Raw genomic sequence first — 25,544 nt, 5'->3', positions numbered from 1 at the left:
CCCAAAAATGAAAATTCTGTCATTAATTACTCACCCTCATGTCATTTCAAACCCGCAAGACCTCCGTTCATCTTTGGAACACAAATCAAGATATTTTTGATGGAATCTGAGAGCTCCCAGACACTCCATAGACAGCAAGGGTCCTTACACGATCAAGGTCCAGAAACGTAGCAAGGAGATCAGTAAAATAATCCATGTGATATCAGGGGTTCAACCGTAATTTTACGAAGCTACGAGAATACTTTTTGTGTGCAAAAGAAAACAAAAATAACGACTTTATTCAACAGTTCGTCGTCTCTACGTCATCGTAGTGCCATTTTGGAGAATATCCGCTGGACGGAAACTGCGTACTCTTCTGTGTCAGCCACACTGCGCGGATACGTCTTTTATATATATTTATGCTTTGATTTGAACGAAAACAGCGCATCCGGTATGAAGAGCGTACGTAGTTTCCGTCCAGCGGATATTCTACAAAATGGCGCTAGGGTGACACAGAGGAGACGAATTTGAATAAAGTCGTTATTGTTTTAAATAAAAATGATATCATAAAAAAAATTATATTATATATATTTATATTTTTATATATATATATATATATATATAAATATAAATTTTTGTATTTACACAGTTTATTATCATATATTTATACACACACATATATATATATATATATATATATGTATATATGTATATATATATATATGTATATATATAAAATATGTATATAATATGTATATATGTATATAAATATATGATAAACTGTGTAAATACAAAAATTAATTAATGATAGATCATGGTTGCACCACATGCTATGGTCAGTTAATCTAGATGAAAAACACTAAAATCAATTTAATTTAAATTTAAATTTTAAAATTTAAATTTAAACATTCCTAACAATTGATATTATTTTTTATATTTTAAAATTGGCCTGTTGAAAATCTTTATACATCTCTGACCTATATATATATATATATATATATATATATATATATATATATATATGTATATATATGTATATGTATATAAGATAATACAATTTTTATAAATATACATGGATGTATATGTACAGCTGTCCCAACCATGACCACTGTACCACTCAAGCTTACTCCTGAAACTTGGCATTGCAGTTACCAGCATCTGCTTTTGTATGATAAATTGCTTGCAGTGTTCCTTATTTGTAAGTCGCTTTGGCTAAAAGCGCCTGTTAAATGATTAAATGTAAATTCAAAGTTGAATACTTGGTGCTTCATATTTGTTTGTGGGCAGGTTATGTAGTAATGTAGTCAGTTACATCATCGTTTGGCTTTCTGTTTCTGAGAGATTCACAGTTCCTCTGCTTAAGCACCGACTACAGCATGAGCACCAGCACTATTTGGGTGGAAAGAGGGTAACAGTGAGTGCCCTCTGACCTCTGGGTTCAGGCTGCTAGGTGGGTTTCATACTTTGCTTTAGGAAGCTCTTTGGACTTTTAAAAGCTTATTCAGGGATCCAGAGAGTGTGTGTTCATTCCAGTGTGTGTGTTGTAGCTGGCAGACAGTAGGTGTCAGGGCATGAAGAGGCAGGGGCAGAGGTACACTATTAAATAAATAAGTGGTGCTGGGGCAGGCAGGTTCTCTGGCTGGGGGCCAGTCAGGTAATTTTCCCCTCATTGAAGTGAGGTTGGGCTTTTTCGAGAGAGGGAGAAAGAAAAAGAGAGGGCCTGCCGGCAGCTGGCCTGTCTGTCTGTGCATTCTGCTGCTCGCCGCATACCAGGGGCACCATTTCCCGCCTGGAGACAGACAAGCTCGAGGATCTGATTGGCCGACCGCCAGAGTGCGCTCACAAAGGCTCTTTTGACTGCAGGTCAGTTGGTTAACCAAGCAGTGGAGAGGGAAAGAAACCCCTCTTAGCCAGTCTGCATCCCCTTTTTTCACTTCTTTTTCTTCTCTTTCAGACCCTCTCACTAAATGGGGCATCTGTGCATTTGGCAGAGAGCAACAAGGTACCTGTTGGTTACGCAGTCATTTTTACTTGTGCGTTAGAGGGAGTAAGCGCTGTTTAAGCCCTGTGGGTTTGGAATTCTTCGGCTGCTTGAGAGCAAACAGCAGGGTTGTACTGTGGTTCGTACAGGGGTGAAGGGTCACGGATGAACTTGACCGCGTGTGGAGTTACAGAGCGGATGGCCAGCATTCAGTGTTTTAAACAGTATTTTATTCACTTCACATAAAAAGATCATATCTATCTATCTCTCTATCTATCTCTCTATCTATCTCTCTATCTATCTATCTATCTATCTATCTATCTATCTATCTATCTATCTATCTATCTATCTATCTATCTATCTATCTGTCTATCTGTCTATCTGTCCGTCTCTGCCTGCCTGCCTGCCTCTTTCTGTCATTCAGTCCATCTATTGTTCTGTCATTCCATCTATTCTTCTAGTTTAGGGTGCTTTTTAGAATCTATCATTTATCTATCTATTAATCTATCTATAATTTTTATTCTGTCTGTCTATCTATTTGACTATCTATATCTTCTATCTCGCTGTCTGTCTCTCTGTATATCTAGATTTAAACTAATCCAGATGTTGAAGCAACGCCGTCTTCAGGAGAGGAGGAAGCATGGCAGCAACAGCTGATCCACTGTATCAGATCTGACAAACTTGCCTGCTGAAGTGTAAAGCTGCCGTACTCAAGTCTCTCCTCTTTCTGTTACCCTCTTATGCAAGCTCTGCCTCTCTCTCCCATGTGTAAAAGGCACTTTGCATATGTGTGATGCTTTAAATGCTGCATTGTTAGCAGCCATTGCTTAGCCCCTGTGTGACCTGAGAGCGGTGGGTGTGTTTGATCATGGGGCACAAGTTGTAATGCAACTAAACAGTATTCTTTAAGCCAGCAGAACAGAGGGGATCCACAGAGCCCACAGCTGCCAAGGAATAATTACAATATAGGACAGTCAGTGTACCCCTGTAGAAAAAAGCTGGTGACCTTGCAGTTATGTGTGGATGTGCAATGAGTTTGCCTTCAGCATCACAATTATTAGTGTTCCCGAGGAATACATCTAAGCCTCTCTCTGATCCTGTGCCATTTCTTGCATTGAGTTAGAGGTGTTCATTGAGTACCATTGAGTAGACCATTTGCCCCACCCACTATGGTCCCACATGAGCTTTTGATATTCCCTGATCCACATTTGACGGTTTTGTGTTGATTGGCTAAATTTAAATTGATGTAGGAAAAATCATTTTTATGACTTCTGATTTTTCTCATTTCGTAGTTGACTATTCAGCCATTTTTCTTCTTCTTTTTTTTTATTTTTTTATGTTTTGTTTTATTTTTTAATTGTTTTTAATTTTAAAGTTTTTATATAATTTCATTATTTTATTTTATTTCATTTTATTTTTGGATAAATGTTTGTGAATACACAAATTTTCTTAGTGTCATCACCACATACAAAGTGATCCATAACTACTACACAGAATTACCGTATTGTAAAGAACCAGATCTAGTTGACTAGCAGGTGCAGCTCGTGATGTCTGGGGTACTTAAGTTTACATGGTGCAAGCCACAATGCAGGGGAATGTTTTTGTGTTGTTTTTAGGTGTATGTGTGTTCTCCTCCTCCTCTTCAGTCTGCCTGAGATGCTACAGGGAGTGGATGTGTGCAGAGAGGAAAGTGCCCGTGTAAGCTAAAAGATCCTGGACAGCAGGGCACTGAGAAAACGACAGAAAAAAGAGAGAGAAGTGGAAAAACAACAACTGCACAAACAAGGCTGAAGTTGGTGTTTGTTTCAGAGAGAAGGTGCAGAAAAGGGGGACTGTCTGTCACAGCCCTCCACTCTCTTTCCCTCTCTCTCAAACTCCAAAGCATTGAGATTCAGACCTCTGCTCCTCTTCTTTTCTTCCCCTTACTATGTGGATGCACACACATTCTCACACACCAGAACTAGCAGTGGAGGAGGGAGAAAAAACCCTAGTGCTTGACTTTGGTATAAATTATTGATTTTCATTCCCTTATAAATTTTCCATAGTGTCCCACAGTCTGTGTATGATATGCTGGCTGTATGTTTATGGAAAGAGAGCCATTCTATCACAGAGTGGACTTGCTTAAGCCGAGAAAAAGGAAAAAAAAACCGTCAGGCAGACAGAGAACGGGGACCACAAACATTGACAGCGGGTTCGTCTTTCCTTCTTTGCGTGAACATGATTGAATATGCTTCTCGTTTACTTGAGAAACCTACAATCAGATTCAAGCGCATCTGTATTTTTTCACAGATATGGATTTCCTCTTTGACACTAGTTTGCGGTGCAGTCCCTCGGCAGCACGGGCGCCCCGTGACCTGTAACCTGTCGGGTCACACGAACTGGAAGACTAGGCGCACTTTGACAGCTCAGCGCGCATGCCGCCCACCTCTCCCTTTCCCGCTCAAGAGTTTTATCGCAGAACAGCAATCCTCGTCAATTAATTCACACAGCTGTCAGTGAGCTTAGAGGACTCTCTCAACCCCTCCTGTGTTTTCTTCTTTCTCTTTCTCTCTCTACCTCTTTTCCTCTTTCGTGGCATAGATTTTCTGGAGTTTTCCTCAGCCTGACCCTTGGAGGCTGCAGGGCCTGATTAGTCAGATTTAGTGCTGAGTCTATTGATCGGAGCCTCCAGGGCAATAACCAAATGTAGCCAGTGCAACAAGTCAATAGCGCTGTTATTGCACCAAACCGATGGCCTGTGCTTCAATCAGTACTGCGGGGGGAGAGCAGCAAGTCATCATGACTGAATTAGTGTCAGAAACCCCCTCTCTCCGTGGCCTCCGTCCATCCCCAGGCGCTCTTTCCTATGTTTCCTCTCCCTCTCTCTCTGCTTCTCGCTTTCTCCGATAGCCTGCTCCAGCCCAGGGACGAGATTCTGCTACGCGTTTTGTAAGAGGAAGAGAAGGGTCTGCAATTTTAATGGAACGGCATGGATTATTTAAAGTGACTAAACCCCCTGTTGTAGTGTCAAGTGGAAAGATGTTGGATGACACTGTGGTTTCTGAAGCTCTGCTGCAGGAACGTGCCAGGAAGATTCTCCGCAGCATGAGCTGGTGTTCAACTCATGTGCTCGGTGTAGAAACGGACAGTTTAGTTCACAGCAGAATAGGTTTAAAAATCATTCATTCTCACACAGGAATTTTTAGTTTACTAGCAGGCAAGGATCACTACTTTCATGTTTGTATCACGAGTTGGAAATTCATGATTACAGCTTCAGGTGTGATCAAATTACTTTGGTCGGAGCAAGAAGGTGATGAATAAAAAATGTGCATAAGATGCTTTTTGTTATTAGGTTTTTATCCCGTTTTTGAAAGTGATGTAAGTTGAATTGTTACATCATATTTGGTACATAAAAAAGCCCTTTTAAACAAAATTCAAATGAGCATGAACTACATGCGTCCATTGCTGCTACCATGGCAAACACAATGGATGTCACATACAGTTGTCCAGTTCAGTTTACAGAACCTATGTAAATTGAATTAAAACCTAAAAAAGCAAACGCACACTCTTTATTCATAAATTTGTAGAAGGAGAATGTCAGCCATTTTTAATTTAGTCTTAGTCTTTTAAATTAGTCTTAATCTTAGTCCTGGTTTAGTTATTATTGTAGTTAGTCATACTTGTCCTGTTTTTGTTTGGTCAAGTTTTAGTGGCTGAGGGCCAGATTTACTAACATCTTGCGCCAGTCTTGTGGCATTAAAATAGTACTGTCAAGATTTACTTAAGACTTTGGACTCATACACGTGGTTTATTTTACCTCATCTAGTATACTGATTTATCATAGGCTATTTAATATATAAAGTAATATAAAAGACTTAGATATGCATTCTCTCAGTCTACATTATGAAAACTGGCAAAAACAAACAAAAAGTAATTCCAATAATTCCAAATTGCATTAATGTTTCTTTATTAAAACAACAGTGGTTGAGAAAGTGCATTTATTCAGCAACTACAACTGCAAACAATATAGTTGAGATCTCATGACAGAACACAGACAGGCTGAATGAAACTGTCATTTAAACCGAACATCGTCTTTCTTGTTTGTCGGTATTTTCAGATCACCGTCGGAACTTCTGTAATGGAGAGTGAGCGTGTCCGCATGGTTGCCAGATTGCAAAAATTAAGCAAAACACCGGTCAGAAAATTTATCCTTTTAACTCTAATTTTTCAAATTTGAATTCTTGGTATCTGGCAACCACACACTTGAAAGCTTATATAGTAGAGGCTTGTACAGCAGTCTGCAATAATATTTTGTCTCCTTTTTGGCAAAAATAAAAAGAGATTTTTGTATAGTTTTTATTTTTTTAAATACATTTTAGTCTCTTTTTTATCTTTTATTGACCTTATTATTGTCAACATTTTTCATCATAGTTTTAAATAGTTTATTATTTAACACTATACTGTACTGTATAAAATCACCAAACTTGTAAATACGAACAAAGTAGGGCTATAACTAGTGCCCAGAATGTCATATGATTTGAGTTAGTCTCTTTTATCTTGGGCTAGTATAGCCACCTACAAACCACCCAAAAACATAATAGTAACCAATTGGGTGCCTCTCTAGCATCATGGCACCTCTCTCATTTTCTTCAGAAAATCGAAAAAATATAGTTATCTTTATTGTTTCGATCCTTTGCAATCTCCAGATGTTTCAAACTTCTTTCCATCTGTTTTTCGGATGTCTTCGGTCATTTTTTTGTCGACCTTGCTGCAGCATAAGTCAAGGGCTTTGCTTCTCCTATTAATGTTATTTTTCCCCATCTCTCCATTAGTGCAACCTCATCCTCATGCAGTCAGAATCGCCCGAGGATAGAAGTGGGAACACAACAACAGCTTCAAGGCTGAAGTTTGTGTTTATTTGAGAGAGAAGGTGCCAGAAAGGTCTGTCACCACTCTCCCTCGCTTTCCCTGCTTTAAACAGCTATAGTTAATTAGCCACACTTGTGTCATCATTCCAGGTGCCCTTGCTTAGAAATCTGGTGTCACATAATTTGTCTTCCTGAGATGCATCTTGGACTCTAAGATGCTCCTCTCCGTGACTCTGCTGACATAGCATGGCAAGGACAGCTGAAGCATTGAGCTGATTAACTGCTGTTTTCTTGAAGCTTTTATCCTCTGGATAGGAATTTGAAAGGCTCCCTCTCAAAATCATAACCTGCTCTATATACCCTCCAACCCATTTTGAATGTATCCTTGTCTTTTCAAGTTCCTCTCCATCTTTGGCCACACATGATGGTCTCTTCACACAAAAACATATTCTGAATTTCTCAAACTTCGTCGAAATACTCAAATCCATATGCCAATGATTCAATTCAATTCCACTTTACTCACACTTCATGGACATAATCTTACATGTTCAGGCTCAGCAGTAAGGATTTGTTCTGCTTTCCTGGTCAGGCCAGTGTCTACTTGCCTAATTAAAATTTATAATTTGTTGTTTACATTAATAATTAAAAATGTTAAAAGTTTTATGTATATTATTTCATATGTTTCATGGGTAAGGAAAGTATTTTGTCAATAGTGTAGTGATGTATGAAGTTCACACAGTTACTTTTAAACTGAGCAACTCACTGTTTGTCAACTCAACAAATTCATGTGACCAACTTGAACCTGCTGCGTAATCTGCATGGATTTTCGTTTGCAAAGCATAGAATTTATGCACATGATCAAACAAAATATTTTATTAGTTCTCCATCATTTGCTGATAAATGGGTGCTCCAATCATTTTTTAGAAATCATGCAGAACAGTTAATATATCTTATTGAATAGTTGTGTTGACATATTCAAGAGTATACTGTATCATTTACCACATTTACATGTTATCTTTGAAAGCCATAAAATAAGTAATTGGTTATTACAATCCTGTTCTAAACGGTCGCTTTGCTGCAGTATGTGTATCACTGGTCTTGTAGAGCATAACACGGGGTGAATGGATCTACTAGTCTAGAGGGAGTGGAGATTATTACTTTGGCTTCTGGCTAAACTAAACATGTAGGCATGATGTTATGTAAAGTTGCTTGTTATTAAAAGGAAAGAGCGTGTCTCTTGACTTTTGGAAGATAAAAACAGTAACAACTTGGAGTGTTGAATGGAACATGCTTTGAGTAATGCCAAAAAATGTCTGTTTTGGTCTATTAAACTGATCTAAATTGTGTAGCGTATGTTTCTCTTAGAAATTAGACATTCTGTCTACTGGATCTTTTAAACTTGATTTTGTTATTGTAACAAAACACTGAGATGTTACAAACTATGGCCTCAGGTCAGACCCGCCCAGCACAAAACATCCAGAACTTCAACCTTTCTTTCGTTTCCTTTTTCCTCTCCTCTTCGTGAAAGTCACCAGCCAACACAAACCACTGATTTATGAGTTCTAATGAGATTTCAATGCTGAACAAACAATAAAAATTTATGTGCATCATAGTTTTGGAGGCCCATGCATCCATGGCTAATGTTACACCCTTTCAACAAGCCTGGTAATACAATCCCCAGCTGCTTCCCTCGAGGAATGCAGCCACTTTTTGTGTCGGAAATCTTAGCAGCACGCCCAAATTGTGTGAAAGTAATTTATCTCGCTTTTATAAATGCCGTTGTATTCACAGTCAACCTGGAGCACTGCTAAGGGATCGTTTTACACTGCGAGTAAGTCTCAATATCCTGCTCGGCCTGGTAGGTCAGAACATAGGATGTCAGGAGACAGTGCTGCTTTACCTGGGCTTATTTATTTCTGTTTCTGTAAGCACTCTAGACAAACTTTTTTCTAGCTAGTAACTAAAATGTAATAATAATGTGCAGTTAGGATGTTAAGATCAGGAATTGGGGATTTGTAATCCATGTCAAAGATTGCAAAAATTCAACAGCAGGAAGTAGTGATATGCCTCCAAGTACAGATAAAGTCTATAGCCTGTTGAAACCTTGTTTGCTTGTGGTTTGGTCCATTGAACCTCATCCTTGGCGTGTCTTGTGTTGAGTTCACAGAAAGGTTTGGTCCCGAAGGCCTAATGAAAAACCTACCAATTTTATGCAATGCTTATTACGGTATTATCTGTCACTGCCTCAAATTCGCTGTTATTTCAAATAGGCACATCTACCTGTTCACCAGTTCTGGGAGAACGCAGAGCAGCAGGGATGTGGCAGCCAAGCAAGGGTTTCTGTTTTCTCTGAAGTTTCTTGCATTGAGTGCTGGGAAATCAGTATTAGGAGTGGTATGCTGACTGCTGCCTCGGCACATTTACCCATGACATGGACTCAGACATAATATTTACTGCCTTCTTATTGGCTGCGGTGAGGCACAGGCATGCCCTCCTTGAGAAAGTTCCTGAGATATACAGTAATCCTCTACCTCGTTTTTGACATCAACACCCTCCTTCTAACCAGAGATAGAGAAAAAGAAAAAAAGGGAAAGGCAAAGATAAGTGAAGAATGATGAAATTGAGAAATTCCTGAGTTCTATAGAATAAGAGAAAGTGGTGGGATGAAGTTAACAAAGCCAGAGTGAAAGAAATGAAAAAGTTGGAAGAAGAAAGACACTCTGGAACAAAACCTAGTGAGCTGCCTACCTAGACTTCTTAGGCAGCATCCTAATTGAAATGGAACCCCATAAGTGAGTGACACTCTATACAGACAGCCACATAACAAAGTACAGAAGAGACTCAACTCATAATTGATTTCAATGGAGTTTGACTTTAGCGTGTTGCAAAGTTAAACACAGAATGCAATACAGAATAAACACAAATATTGGCTAAAATTGAGGACGCCATGCACCAATTTTTTTTGAATGGGCCTCAGTGACAGTCCTTAAATTTAATTAAATTATAATGAAAAACAATTAAGAAAAAATACCTGTATATTATTATTATTATTATTATTATTATTATTATTACTCTATAAAATACAGCCAAAACAGTAATGTTGTGAACTATTATAATTTAAAGTAACTGTTTAATATGCTGATTTGGTGCTCAATAAACATTTATTATTATCCATGGTGAAATGTTTTGGTGGAAAATATGATATATTTTATTCAGGATTCTGAATACAAATTTTAAAAGAAAATACATTTTTCATTTTTGAAATACAACTTTTTTGTAACTATTTAAAAGTCTTTAATGTCACTTTTGATCAATTAATTGCATCCTTAAAAGTAAAATTAAAAGTATTATTCAATTTAAAATATGCATAGGAGGTAGATCTCATGTTGGAATGTGCCTACGTTGCTATAAAATACCATCTACGTAGGCAGCTCACTACATTGCGGAACAGAAACTGCTACAGAGACTGCTACTAAGCTGGCAGAGTGCCAGTAAGAAGAATGATCCTGGGTTACCAGAAAATTAGAGGGAGCAGGGAATCTCGTTTGGACACTCCACAACAGCAGGCTACGGCTGCTGGAATCTGTTGCATGCAAAAGAGATTCCAAGAAGTGAGGCCAACAAAGCGTTTCTCTGTTTCTTTGTCTCAACCTATTTTAAATAGCACTTGATTCTAAACTCATCTTCTCTGTCTATCCCCCTCTTTTTACTTCTCACTCTCCATCCCTCCCTCTTTCCTCCTGTAGGGGTCTAAAATCCCAGTCTAGGATTCTAGTCAGATTGTTAGCTGGGCAATAAAAAATACATGAGTGTGTGCCGTAGAAGTGTTCGTTATGTATGTGTGTGTGTGTGTGTGTGTGTGTGTAGCTCATAAAGACAGCTTCCCGACACATGGGCTGCTCTAAATGTGCAAGAGCTCGTTTGTCTTTCAGAGTTGGAGCGCTACGAGTTGAACGGGGCCGTGTGATTTGCCAGTCTCAGCCTGTGTGTATGTGTACAATATTCATGCCCGTGTGTTGGTGCTCTCTCTTCAGCAATTCCCTTTATAACCTTTTACACTCGTCTGAGTTTGTTGATCCATGTTAAGAAGCAGACATATCCATGAGTGGGTTGCAAAAGCGGCGTGTCGTTCCGATGATAGACACGATGACAGTGAGAAAGAGAGATATGGAGTGAAATCATTAGGAAGCATTCACAGTCACAGCACTGGCAACATCTCAAGATTCATCCGTGCTAACCAAAGTTCAGCAATAGTCTACCTGAATTGACTCAATGGTGTGTGATAGGACAGTCAGTCCTCACTGATTGGAGCAACTTCACTCCTGAATCCAGCCCCGGATGATAAGAGTAGTTTAGCAAGCTCCACCACCCCATAATCACACTAATAAAACCCTATTTAACGGCTCTATTATACACTTCAGCCCTGTTAAAGTAGCCATGGTGTGTGTGGGTGTGTATATGTGTTTCAGAATGCTCTGGAGGGCAAACTACTGTTTTTCTTCTGGGAATTGCATAGTGCTGGGGACTTTTTAAGTCAATTACATGCAATTAAATGCAGTTTTGTTTCCCCTGGCGTTCTTGTGTGTGTGTGTGTGTGTGTGTTTAATTAAGCCTTGAAAGTCTTGTAAAGTCGCTCCTGTTTAAGCTCTTCCCATGTACTGCACATAATATACATGTTCTTATTTATTTTAACAGGTTTTTATTAGCCAATGCATAGAAAGATGCTTAGAAATGTAGTGATGACATATGTATTTTTCTGTTATTTTTGTGCCTGACCTTATTGAATATGCATTTGTAGGCGTTTCCCTTTCAGAGGCTAAATTTATGAGAGAGTATTAAAATTAAGCATGCAACATGATTTGCTAACGCATGTTCTCATCAAATGACTGGTATTTGCGCCATTGTTTAACGCCCCAAAAAAAACATGTCTTAAAGCAGGTGGTAATTTGCGCTGCTTTTAGTAGATTGAGCTGGTCATTATGGAAATGAGATGTTGCGCTTGTGTTCTTTAATGTGTGCCTTGTCAGTAAATCACACAGAATTTTCCCCTCCCATCCCAAAATTATTGAAAACAAAATTGGCAAGATGATGAGTGTATGTATTTTATATTTATATACTTATTGGTAAATAAATTGCAACATTTTGGCCAATTTATTGGTTTGAGCAATATATCAGTCATCAAAACAAATCTCAAAATCCCCCTGTAGTCCAGTTCTTACTGACAGCTGCTAGTTCCATCACGGTTGCTAATGCTGTCTCTCTCTACGTCACTCTGAAAGAGACTACAAAGAACGCAATTGCCTGTCTTTATTACATCTAAAGCTCTGAGCTATTGACAGGTAAGGTGGTTTAAAGGCCACTTTGACTTGTACAGTACAGTAAGGCAGCTGAGAAGCCCTGCTAAAACATTTATCTTTGTTAGTGTGAGATCACACTCCAACACAGGATCAGTTCTACAGGCCTCCCTCCATCATACCGACACACACAGAGCATCATGTCCATCAGTCAGACCATTAGTGAACACATTGATCCTGCTGACTCTCCTCCCACTTTCACTTCTTTTGTTTCTATCTTGCTCCAGTGAAGTTCAATACCTGGTTTATATGAAAAAAAGAAAATACTGACAACCTCACGCAGTCAGTGATTCTTTTTGTCTGCTTGAAAAGAAATCACACACACAAATGGGTATAAATTAATCTCACAAATATGAATAGTCAGTCACCAGGAAATAGAGGAGAATGTGAAGTATTTCTCGTACATTATACATTGTGGTGTTTTAAATGCTTCAGAATCCTAAAACGTGCCGTTTATTAAGAGGTTTAAATGACGAAAATGCAATTTTAAATCTTTTGGACTTTATATGATTGATTGTTTGTGTGTGTGTGTGTGTGTGTGGTTGTTGTTGTTGTAGTAAGTGTATGCTGGGGGATGTTTGTGTTATGTGAAAGGTGTGTGTGTGTGTGTGTGTGTGTGTGTGTGTTTATGAGAGTGAGTGTGGTGAGTGGGGGTTTAGAATGGGGTAAACTTCCGTCACCCACCTCCCCCCACACACCCAGGCATAGAGGTGTACCACTGCCCTCATTAGGGCTACTAATAAGGGGAACTGAGAGTGTTGGAGAGAGAAAAGAAGTGGGAAAGAAGGGGAAAAAGGTTTTAAATTTTAATAACGCGGGTACGATTTTGTAAATCTTTCCTGACAGAAAACTCCTCATTATTTTCATCTGTCTCTGACTCCTCTGTCTCCTCCACTGATAAATGGGCTTTTCGTAGCTTGAACTCACTCTCTCTCTCTCTCTCTGTCTCTCTCACTCTCTCTCTCACTCTCTCTCACTCTCTCTCTCTCACACACTCTCTCTCTCACTCTCTCTCCCTCTCCCTCTCCCTCTCCCTCTCCCTATCTCTCTCTCTCTCTCTCTCTCTCTCTCTCTCTCTCTCTCTCTCTCTCTCTCTCTCTCTCTCTCTCTCTCTCTCTCTCTCTCTCTCTCTCTCACACTCACACTCACACTCACACACACACACACACAGACAGTCATTCGTTCTGCGGCGTTGTGCATTTGAGGTTAGACTTATGTTTTTAACCCAATTTAATTTTGTCTGCTGGTTTTGGAAGGAGTTATTTTGGCAGTGTTTGCGCACACATAGTGCTCGACTTGTGTGCCTCACAGTGAGAGAGTCTCAGTGTACTTAAGCCAGAGGTTCTCATCTGTAGTTACTCAAATTGAAGGGGGGCTTCAGGGTCCAAGGCCCCTCATGCAAACCAAAAAATAATAATTGAATTTGTCTTGTTTCATGAAATTAAAAAAGGGTGTACTATAGGTACAGTGTAATATTAATATTATGTAGCAGTTGTAGTTAGTTTGTGATTAGGTTTGGCTGAAGCAGTTGGGTTCATCACGATTTTGAGGTCAATTTAATCAAGTCAGTAAAATCACTAACTAAAACTAAACCAAATCTGATCTAGCAGAGTTGGAGTTTGGTTCATTAAAAAAGCATAAATTCATTTATTCCATCATGGGAATTGAAATCATTCTGCGTGGAATCTTACTTTTACCTCTGTCCTGACTAGACATGATACATTTATTTTGGTACATGAGATTATGCTAACAATTTAAAAAGTGTGAATTCTTGAAGTGTTTAATATTTAATATTAGTTGAGCAGGGATATGTGTCTTGTTCTGTATGAAGTTTTAATGTTTTGATTTTTACTTCATACGCTACATTGAAGCAAACTTAATTTTTTTTTATTTTACATGTGCAATTTTCAACCTCTGGTTCTTTTTCCAACCTAAGCTAAGAGAGAGAGACAGAAAAAGTGAATGTGTAAGAGAAGGTTCATCCTGAGCTATGAGCTGTGACAACATGAACAGGTCTCTTCCAGCCTCTGTCATGTGTTTGACAGAGAGGATGGATGCGGTTTGATGGGTCCTGCTCTGTTCTGTCCGGACATGGTTCAGAATGGGATAGAACCTCCATCAGACAGGCATCAGATGCAACCCTTCTCGTGCTCTTGCTGTCTCGGTCTCTGTCCTCCCTTTATAGTAATGTGATTCAACCCAGGTGAGACTGGAGGTGGAGGAGCCATAGATTAGCTACAGAAGTATATAAAACCCCTTTTTCCACAAACAGGGTGTTGCAGTTTCCAAACTAGTCCAGGTGTATCCACCAATTGTGAGAGACGAGGAGTCAAGTACAGCTTTCAAAATAACATCAAATCTAATTTGAACTGTAAAGAAATATATTTAAAATATTTAATATAATACAGTAAAAATATTTAAAAGAAAAAAAAACATACTATTTTTATTCTAAAGTATTTTATTTTTATATATTTGTTTTATATACACTACTGTTCAAGCATTATTATTCTTATTAAATTATTATTTCTAATTTAATGTTATTATAATTTATTGTAAAATATTCAATCAATTATAATATTTCTATTTTCATATTATTTTATATAATATTTTAATTATATAATTTACAGATATCTTATATGTAATTATAATACTATGATTTTTTTTCATTGCACAGTATATTTAAATAAATTCTGCTCATTATATCAAAGCCAGCTCATGATTACACTCCATTAAAATACTTTGGATGTCAAAATGTGTTCTCAAAACTAGAAGCAAGGCTTGTAAACAAAGAAAGTATTGTGGCATGTTTGTTTGTGGACAGATTATTTAGTAACAGCCGGTTGCGTCATCATTTGGTTTTCAAGTCCGTGGGAAATGCAGGCTGGTTCTGAGAGAGGTGAAAATAGGTACAAATAGTTTTAGTACTTCTGTTCTTTGAGATCCATTCGTGGTTATTTTTAGTTGCGGTTGAAAGGGACTGCCACAGGGGAAGATTTTAAAGTTTACAGACAAAAGTTCCCTTGCATCAATGACTATATGAGCTCTCACACACGACAGGATGAATTACTTCCCCAAATATGTTCCTCAAATTATAACGAATTTCTGTGAAGAGATTCATGCACTTTCCAGTGTCTTTTTTCAGAGTGTAAGGCTGGGATGTTGAAGTGAGGGAAGCATGGCTGCTCTCTGTGATGACTGGGCCACTCACTCACTCTTGCTCTCCCTCTGTGTCTGGATGTGGGGCTGCCCGGGGCCTCTCCGCCCACCCTCAAGGGCCTGTCAGAGCAGCCTCACCAAAGGCAGATTAATCTACATTACTGCTAACAGCTCAGCCTGGCCCCTGAACCACTCGCACCAACACGCGCACACACACACACACATACACACACATACATACACACACATACACACTGTGTTTAATCTCTTGCACTTCAGTCAAAAATCTACAGCTGAGCCTTTGGTCAGAAAATTAAGGTTAGTCGAAGTTGGAAAAAGTTTTTTCCATGAAGATTTTTTTTGTTTTGTTTTTTGTAAATCTGTGCAGAATAAAGCAAGAGGTTGTGTGTTAACATACCATAAGCAAGTGAAAAAAAACTTTTTACCATGGTAAAATCACTGTGAGAGCTTCAATTGGCTGAATGCTTTGATGGTCTCTAGTCTGTTTGTGTTGTAATATTTTGTGATGAATCTGATGTATTGCTGCCCATTTTGGCCAGGACACTCCTGCGAAAGAGATTTATTTCAGTCTCTTCTGGTTAAATAAAGGTTAAATAAAAATACATGGTAACAATATTAATGTTCATCGAAAGTTCAATTAATTAATGAAAGTAATAAATTTTTCTGTAGGTTGTAGCAAAGAAACATTAGAGCCTTAATATAGTATCCAATTAAAATGTAGAATCTCTTTAAAGAGCAGTGAGAGCACAAGATAGTCAGCTTCATACCGTTTGATTTTTTTGTAATGTTTTAGAAAGAAGTCTCTTATACTCACCAAGGCTGCATTTGTTTGATAAACAATAAAGTAAAAACAGTGCTATTGTGAAATATTATTACATTTTAAAATAATACTTTTCTATTTTAAAGAATTTTAAAATGTAATTTATTTCTGTGATGGCAAAGCTGCATTTTCAGCAGTCACTACTCTCATCTTAAGTGTCACATGATTCTTCAGAAATCATTTTAATATACTGATTTGGTTTTCAAGTAAAATTTTATTGTTATCAAAGTTGAAAACAGTTGCTAATTCTTGCTTATTATTCTTCTAGTTGCTTATTTTTTGTGGAAACACTGATACTTATTTTTCTTCAGGGTTCTTTGATGAATAGAATATTCAAAAGAACAGCATTTATTTGAAAATAGCAATCTTTTGTAACATTATAAATGTCTTTACTGCCACTTTAGATCCATGTAATGCGTCCTTGCTGAAAGAAAGCTTTAAATTATAAAAAAAAAACTCTTACTGACCCTTTTGAAGAGTGTTGTACTTTATCTCAATATTGATTGACAGTAAGTAGCAAAACCATAAGGTTCGCATGATCTTTCTTGACATAATTTACCTCCAGTAGTGTTGAGCACAGAATCAGTTGTACCATCCTGTAACACACATTCTTTATACAGACCCAAGAATTCCCATTCGTCCCTCTCCCATGGCTGTTTCCTGTCCCTTTGGGCACCAGCACATCTCTGAACTTCATGAACAGTCTGTCCTCTTGCTTGGAGTTTGTTTATGTGTGTGTGTAGCAGCCAGTGTAAATAATGAATGTTACTTAAAGAGACATGTGGGAGATCTGGCCTTGCTAAACATGATCTGATTAATGTCCTTCACCAAGCATGCACTCCCAATTATGAATTATGCCAGCCTAGCGTCCAATCAGAACACACTTTTTGTCAATGCGGTGGAAAAGCCTCTGATGGTTTATCTTAACAAAACAAACATCTCAGAGCGTAGACATACATGAATACTAGTCGGTTTTGAGCAGCAGCTTTGAGGTGCGTGTTGTAATTGTAAGTGTTGCTATCTTCACTGTGCATTTAGGTGTTAGGTGTGTGTGTGTGTGAGAAGGATGCAGCGGAGTGCTGCTCGGCTGCAGTGGTGATGAATGGGTGTGTGTGAGTTATTCATCTCCTGCTTATAGGAGTGGACAGTGGTCCTGCTCTCTCCACATGTCAGCACATGGGATAATTCTGTCATTTATCAGGAATGACACAGGAGACAGAAACACGCCCCGAGAGATCATCCCAGGCTCTCAACCCTACAACTCCTACTCTCACCCTCACTGTACTGTCCACACACCCACTTTGTACCACTTTGCCACTTTTCAAACAGTTTGTTTGGCTCTTTTTGGTACTTCCGAGTAGAGACAAACAGAATCACTTTAGCTGCGTTTCCATTATCCTTCAAATTGCGCAAATTGAAATTGCGAATTGAAAATACGCCTAATGGAAATGTCAATTTTGAAAAAACTCCCATATATCAGAAAAAAAAATTATGCTCACATGAGGTGGTTTTTCAGGCAATTCGTAAAAGGAATATATCGCAAGACTGCAAGGAAACTTTTTTTTTTTTCGCATTTACAGGTCACCTGGTGTACGTAAAAATCACAGGATCATTCTTTAATGTACTATAACCTCCAATAAACACCTCATACGTGGCCACTCTCAAGTATAAGTGGCTTCCCTGGCCATTAATACTTGAATGGATAACCCCTATTTACACTACACACGTCTGTGGTGCATTACGGCTCTGACACGGCTACTCTAGTCAACGCTTGTGTTTATACCAGCTGTGCCGTGGCATTAACCAACTGCGATATACGTAAACCTACCAACATCCGTCGTTGTGACTGATCGCAAGAGGAAAAAATGACGTTTTAGTCGCATAACATCATTCATTACGCAATAGTTTTTTTATCAACATTTTATCAATTATTGCAATAGTTTTGCACAAATCTGTAATGGAAACACTTTTTTCCTGCATTTTGTTAATTGGCGTGAAAGTGCATTTTTTACATTTGCTTTTTATCAAAGAATCCTGAAAAAATACATCATGTTCCACAAAAATATTAAGCAGCACAACTTTTTTAACATTTATAAGAAGAAGAAATGACCACCAAATTAGCATATTAGAATGATTTCTGAAGGATCATGTGACACTGAAGACGGGAGTAAATTCAGCTTTACCATCACAGTATTACATTACATTTTAAAACTATATTAACATATAAAACAGTTAAAGTCGTGACGTATTGTCAAGTATGGTGACCCATACTCGAAATTGGTGCTCTGCGTTTAACCCATCCAAGTGCACACACACAGCAGTGAGTAGTGAACAAATGCACACACACACCGTGAACACACACCCGGAGCACCCGAGTCCGACTCTCTAACCATTAGGCCACGACTTCCCCAAACAGTTTTACAGCCAAAATATTACAACAGTTAAGTTGTAATATTTTGCATTATTACTGTTTTTACTGTATTTTAATCAAATATATGCAGCCTTGGTGAGGATAAGAGGCTTTATATGTAATATGCATATCTATTCATTTCGAGACAACAGGAAGAAATAAATATCCACAATTAGATTTCTAATACTGTCCAATATGAAAATTCTGAACCAATATATAGTGAACTTCTAGCTGAAATCACAATTATTGGCCATAATATTTAGTAAAAGAAAATGGAATTGATGGGTAGAATTTAGTGAAGGACTAAGTGAATCTGTTAAGTCCTTCAGGCACAAATTGCCTTTTTGGTTTGGTCATGTGAAAGTAGGAAAGTGGGTTTTATGGAGAATTCCATCAGTAAATATGTGAAATTTATTAGCTGGAGGAACACCACAAGCCACACTTTTTACTTTTCAGAGAGAAGTAAATGCTTTAAGCGTGTCTGTAGACACGATGGAGAGGAAAAAGGCAAAGTTGTCACACCGTGTGACATGTTTTGCACGAAAGTCTGTTTGTTATTTTTATTCGATTTTTTTTTAAGACAGATCTGACTGAAGTGAAATGTGTTTATCGAGTTCAGTCAGGAAAAATAAATTCATTTTTGATGCAGGGCATGTACTCGATCACATGCATGCCTGTTTTTTGTGAAAATGTTTAATCGGAAGTTTTAGTTTTTACTATTGTCCAATTAATGTCCTTAACGTGATATCTCTTTCTCTTGTCTTCTCTTTTTCTCCACCTCTCCCTCTCCTCACCCACAGGATCATTCAGAATCGTGTCCTGGTCTTCATCCTGGGCGCCATCATCCTCCTCACCATCGTCTTGGCCATCTATTTCAATTTGCGAGGGCACTGATCTCCACTGACTGGCCCTATGCGTGCATGTGTGAGTGTGTACGAGCGTGTGTTTAAGATTAATAGTGACAAAAGCGTTGGGCTGGAGTAATTAGGATAAATTGTTCACATGAATCATTCCTGGTGGGCAGTGACAGGGGGCCTCTCCTCGTTGCTCTCGAGCGGAGCGGGACCATTCTCACCCTCTCTCCCCTTATATTTATGCTGCATCTATTACTTTTAAAACTTACCGACCCATAGAGAAACCCAACATGGACGTGTGGACACGAGGACCATGATGAGAACATCAGATGGATGATGAACATGAAGATGAAAATCAGTGTCATAACCTGCTGTTTAATGTTTAGCTTTCTATTTCTGTAAAGCTACTAGTAAAATCCCATCCATCAGGTGTCTGTGTGTCTGTGTGTCTGTGTGTGTGTGTGTGTCCGTGTGTCCGTGTGTCTGTGTGTCTGTGTGTCTGTGTGTGTGTGTGTGAGCCGTACACAAGGCAAGGCCCCCGGTGCAGTAGCATTTAGCACATGGTGCAGAATCACACACTACACACAGCCCAAAGGTTACGCGCCAGTCTCTCAGTCCCCCTTCATCCAGGATTAGTAGCTTCTCACGCTGTTCCTCTAAGGTCAGCAAAGACCTCGCATGTGTTTAGTTAAACCAGCGGGACTGCTTTGAACAAGAAAACATCCATGTCCACTTTTACCTTTACTAATCAAATCTGACAGCATGTTAGTAACAGTAGTCAGTCGTACTAAGAAATGTTTCTTGTATTTATTTGTAATTTCAGATAAATTGTGATGTATTTTTTTGCTGTAACTTTCTTTCTGGAATTTGTTTTAGCCATAGTGTTTCACATTAAAATTATATTGTTTGTCTCTACTGTACAATACTGTTGCAAATGTGCTTCATTGTTCCTATAGGGGGACCAACTAGCAAGCATCAATATGGAAATATGCTAAATTTCTGAGTCTGCTCCAGGCTTTCACCTGCTGGTTGAGTATTAATCTATAAGAGAGAAGGTAACAGTGACTGTGTACTAAAAGTACAATTCATTTCTGTTAGTTTATCTGATTTTTGTGTGAGGATTCCTTTGTATTTTTTCATATATTTATGTGTTTATTGCCATACACTCCGACTCAGTTCCAAAACCCAGTGAGTTGTTTTGCTGTCTAATGCATATGTAGGCAGTTGACATCTAAGGCAGCATCACTAGCTGAAATTAAACCTCATAAATGACTGATTCAAAACCCTCTACATAGTCAGCAACTGTTAAGCAGTGTGTTAAAGGGATAGTGCACCCAAATGTAAAAAATTCTGTCATTAATTACTCATCCTCATGTTGTTCCAAACCCATGAAACCTTCGTTTTCGGAACACAAATTAAGATATTTTTGATGAAATCCGAGAGCTTTCTGACCTTGCATATATAGCAACGCAACTACCTCTATCACACAGAAGAGAAGAAATTGTTGAATAAAGTCAATATTTTAGTTTTCTTTGTGCACAAAAAAGTATTCTTGTAGTTTCATAAAATTAAGGTTGAACCACTGATGTCACACGGACTATTTTAACCATGTCGTTACTACCTTTCTGGGCCTTGAACGTTTCAGTTGCGTTGCTGTGTGTGCGGAGTCAGAAAGCTCTTGGAGTTCATCAAAAATATCTTCATTTGTTTTCCAAAGATGAGTGAAGGTCTTAAGGGTTTGGAAAGACAAGAGGGTGAGTAATTAATGACATCATTTTCATTTTTTGGTGAACTATCCCTTTAAGCATAAAGGTAAATAATATTTAGTGTTTGCGAATCAGTTATATTTATAATCAACATTTCACTTTATTTGTCATCTTGGATGTTTTTTTATTTTTATAAAACGGTAAGCTGTTAACGTGTTGCTAAGCTAATGACAATGTTTTAAACACAGTCAAATAATCGATTTTAGCGAATTACCATCAACATTTAATGTTGTTTCCATTTTGGAATGAGTTTGATATTAGTATGTTGCTAAGCTAATTAAAATGTGTTAAGCCTAATGATAAATAATCCATGTTAGTGAATCGAGTTAGCTATGAGCATGTTGCTAAGCTAATTACGCAATACTATAATAAGCATAAAAATACAAAGCACACAAATATTGAGTAAAATGAACCATTTTAATTACATTAAGCTATAAGCTATATTTAATTTTTCAGTTTTTTTTCACAGAGTTGTCACAGTGCATTCTGCGAAATTATTAGGCCTCTCAGCCTTCACATAGAGAGTGCGCCTATATGCTGCCTACGTAGGTGACTCACTAGGTTTTGGAACACTGTGCTGATTAGCACACCGCTGCCTCTCTTCCCAACACCCCACGCTCAACACCCCTTGCACACGGGACGCATGCGCACACCTCGGCCGGTCGAGGTGCCTGACGGACCGACAGACAGGCAGACGGCATTTGATATTCTGTTTCAGGCCGGGTGGATTGTCTTATTTTGGAAGCAGCCTGGTGGGGGGTTTTCTCTGCCTCTGCTTCACAGCTATGGCTTCAAAGCGCCAAATTAATGGCCAACAAAATAGTGCGTCTCCATGTGTCCCATGTGGGGCCAACCTATTGAGAGTTATCATTAAGTTGAGGAAGCTAGAGAAAGGACGAGGGGGAGCTGTATCCCGCCAGTTTAACAAACCTCATCAAATAATGACCTCTGTGATTGGGTTTTGCATCAAACGGCGGAAAGGAAGAGTGTGTACGTTTAAGTACGATAGCGATGAGATTTGTTTGTCCTTATTTTCTCGCACATATGTGCGTGCGGGGGACGAGCAAGCGCGTTCGTTTCCCGCACCTGCGCGCGTGTATGCGAGACATCAGTCGGCTGTGCGTGTAATGACTTGGATGTGTGTCGGTGTGTTTTGCTGGCTCAGTCTGTGTGTGTGCGTTATCTGTCTCTCGCTCTCTCTCTTTCTCTCTATTCGGGCCTGTCAGATCCTCTCAGCAGTGTGTGGCTGGTGGAAAAGCAGCGTGGCTGCGGCTCTATTTGAAGTTGTAATGGTGTCAAAAAGTCAGAGCTGACTGACAGCCGTCAGTCCCACTGGGGCTCATTAAATCATAACAAGTTGACAAGGAAATAATTGAGCGCTGACGATAAGTTGGGGCCCATTTAGATGTTTTTATATTCTTTCATTATTAGTTGTGGCTATTATGTTCATTAAGAAATTGCATTAAACAACCATTGGGGGGGCTAATGATTTGTTTATATCCCCTTTTTTATTATTTAAACATTAGGTGTGTCACGTGACACCTTCGGCAGGCTGGCGGTATCATCTGCCGCATCTATTTTTTCCCTTCGTTTATTATGTTTTGCTCTTCCTTTCTTTTTATCCCCTCTATGCCTCTCTGTCTCCTTCCCTCCTTTCTCTCTGTCTCTATCTCTCTCTAAGCAGCGGGTGCCTTTGGAATATGAAATAGATTATTCATTATCCTCTTCTCTGTAGCTGATTTGGTTTGCGTGTAGTGTCTTCTATGTGAGGAGGATGAAAACTTGTCAAAAATGGGTTATATCTTATTCCGAGGGGCAACAATAGTGGCAGTTACAGACACACTTTAATATTTCATTATGCCCGACGTTAACCCTGCTAAGTGACTTTGGCTAGCAGGCCTTTAGTGAGAAAGAGACTCTGATTAGCTCCTATCACAGAACAGGCTACAAAGAGGCAGGCAAGACCCACTGCGGTCACAGAGATGGGCACTTCCTCATGATTTACTGATATCTAGCTAGCTAGTTTAGCATTTTTAGCATCGTGATTTTTTATTTTTTATTTTTAAGGCTATACTAAGTTCCACCCACCTTGTTTCAGTTTCTAAGTTAGAAAAGCGTTATAGAACATTTCATTGGAAAATAAATTGGCGATTTATATGAACCATGCAAATATTTTGTAAAGTGATGAAAACTGAACAAATATATTTTCTATAATTGCCTTATTTTATTTGCCTTTTTACTTTAAATAGCTTCTTAAATTACACCGTATTGTAATTTAAAAGGCTGTAAATCAGAATAAAAATTGCAAATGTTTAATGTATGACATTTTATTATTTTGAGTAATTTTTTATCTTTTTTTATCATTTTAATCATAAAAGTTGGGTAGAATTTCTCTCTTGAATTTGAGTGCCCTTAAATTGACACTCAATTGATATCACATTAGCAGCCTGCAGAAGTAAGCGCCAGTGTTTGCTGACTGTGCTTTTTCTGAGGTTGCTGGAGAGCATGATGGGAGGTCCTCATTTTAAACTGTGCTTCTCTCTATTTTTACTCGTTCACACATCAAGGGATAATATTTCACCCTATAGATCATACATATGGCTCTGTGTGTGTTATACTATACTAACTAACACATGTTAGTGTGTTAGATTCAAGTTAGTGTATGGAGATCTGTGGTCTCTCTTGTTAAGCACAGTGGGATAATAGGTTTCCTTTTTATTATTATTTTAATTTATTATCTGGGTAACTGAGTGCAATTGTACAAACATGTTACACAAATGCACACGACAATATCCTCATTCTCCTGTGAATAATGAATGCAGTTGATGTGACATGACATCCATCAATTATGTTTTCTTCTGGTGTGTCCCATTATGTGAGTGAATACCCATCAGTTGGAACCACGGATCTGATACTGTGTTTGCACTGTGGACTATTGTGTGTCAGTGGGTGTGACTTTACATGTGGCTGTTTGCTCCAGGCCAGAGACCCAGTTATGATCAGAATAATCTTATTTGTTAAATTGGTGATTACTTTTATGAATAGTGTTTTCTGTAGATATACTAAAAGCTTGTCTAGGTTCAACAATGTCATTAAAGCAGTATTGTGTTTCACCCATGCTGGTGTCCTTGCTCTCATTAGACATGTCGTTTTCAACACTTTTCTTCACATGTTGTTCAAGGCAGATGTGTTGAAGAATGGAGTTTAAGGCACATTACATTTTATTTTTTAACCAGTCAAACCACCAGCCTTGTGCTACTCGCTTTCTCCCTTTGTTTTGTCTGTGCTGTTATAGTGTGAGCGTGTGTGAAGGCGGAAGTTACACACTGAACAAAGAAGCAGGCCTGACCTATATCACACAATCTAAACACTGCTCACCTCCACCCTCCAATTCTGCTACACTGACCTACTCTCACTTATAAGGTTCCTTCTAGAGGTTTCTACACATATACTGAGAAGGAAACAGAAATAGATCTATGTATATAGTATATGTGTATATATAGTAATTCATATATAGTATGTCTATATTGCTGTATAATAGCTGACTATAGATCAGTAGATGGATACTATAGTAGTTGATTATAGTAGATGTTCAGTGTAGTTATTGTTCATTAGGTGTTTTTATGTAAAGTTGATTTATAGTATGTAGATGTTTCAACTGGACTATGAAAGTATTATGCAGAAAGTGGAGAAAGAGATGCAGGATGTCATGGCCTGACTGTTGGGTTGCATGGCATGACTTACTTTGCATATGGTGTCTTACCAGACAAGATTCTAAATTTCCAACTGGGAGGCATCAGTGGAAAATCACTGTCTTCAAAAGGCAGCCTGCCATTCATGTTCCCCATTGCAGGAGATCTGAGCGAGCGGTGATACCCTGCGACATCTCTCTGGAAAACGAGAGTCAATCAGCTTTGATGGAGCACATCCTCTATGACAGGCTACTGAAGAGCACACTAATGAACTGGGGGGGGCATCGCTTAGCACATCCGTATGTAGATGGCCCGGACTGAAGGGGGTGGTGGGGGGGGGGGATTCTGTGGTTGAAGCTTGTGTGTGTGTGAGATGATACTCCATAAACACCAGGGCTTGTGTATATATGTATATGTGTGTGTGTGTGTGTGTGTTTCATTGTCTTGACGCAATGCTTGGAAAAGGGCACAGCGGTGCCCCCCCCCATGTCTGTCTCTCAGTCCCCCTTGGCGATACCTCCTCCTTAGCTGGGGGAATTTATTAAATATTCATGAGTGTGCATCCAATGGCAGCGCTGGTCTGGCGTTTTTCTCCCGGGGCAGGAAATGGAGGCAGATTCATGCATGGGGGTCCCTGCAGGTTGGCATACAGGGTCAATTGAAT

At 38.7% G+C, this 25,544-nt stretch overlaps 1 protein-coding gene across 4 annotated transcripts in view; it reads left to right on the top strand.

The window, feature by feature from the left end:
• Positions 1-24,303, top strand: part of vti1a (vesicle transport through interaction with t-SNAREs 1A) — a 134,423-nt gene extending 110,120 nt beyond the window's left edge. For 2 of the 4 annotated variants that reach the window (XM_079398078.1, XM_079398077.1), the window contains one exon: positions 19,369-20,341. Coding sequence is in view for 2 of the 4 variants with exons in the window: in XM_079398076.1 (XP_079254202.1) it covers positions 19,369-19,462 (94 nt within the window). In the remaining 2 variants the exon portion in view is untranslated. Of the gene's footprint in view, positions 1-19,368 lie in introns of all 4 variants that reach the window. The other 2 variants (XM_079398076.1, XM_079398075.1) reach the window with 2 other exon arrangements.
• The last annotated feature ends 1,241 nt before the right edge of the window (positions 24,304-25,544 follow it).

Source organism: Barbus barbus (genome assembly GCF_936440315.1).
Source record: "Barbus barbus genome assembly, chromosome: 38".
Lineage (NCBI taxonomy): Eukaryota > Metazoa > Chordata > Actinopteri > Cypriniformes > Cyprinidae > Barbus > Barbus barbus.
Note: the sequence above shows the minus strand (reverse complement) of the source record. Positions and strands in the feature narration are given on the sequence as shown.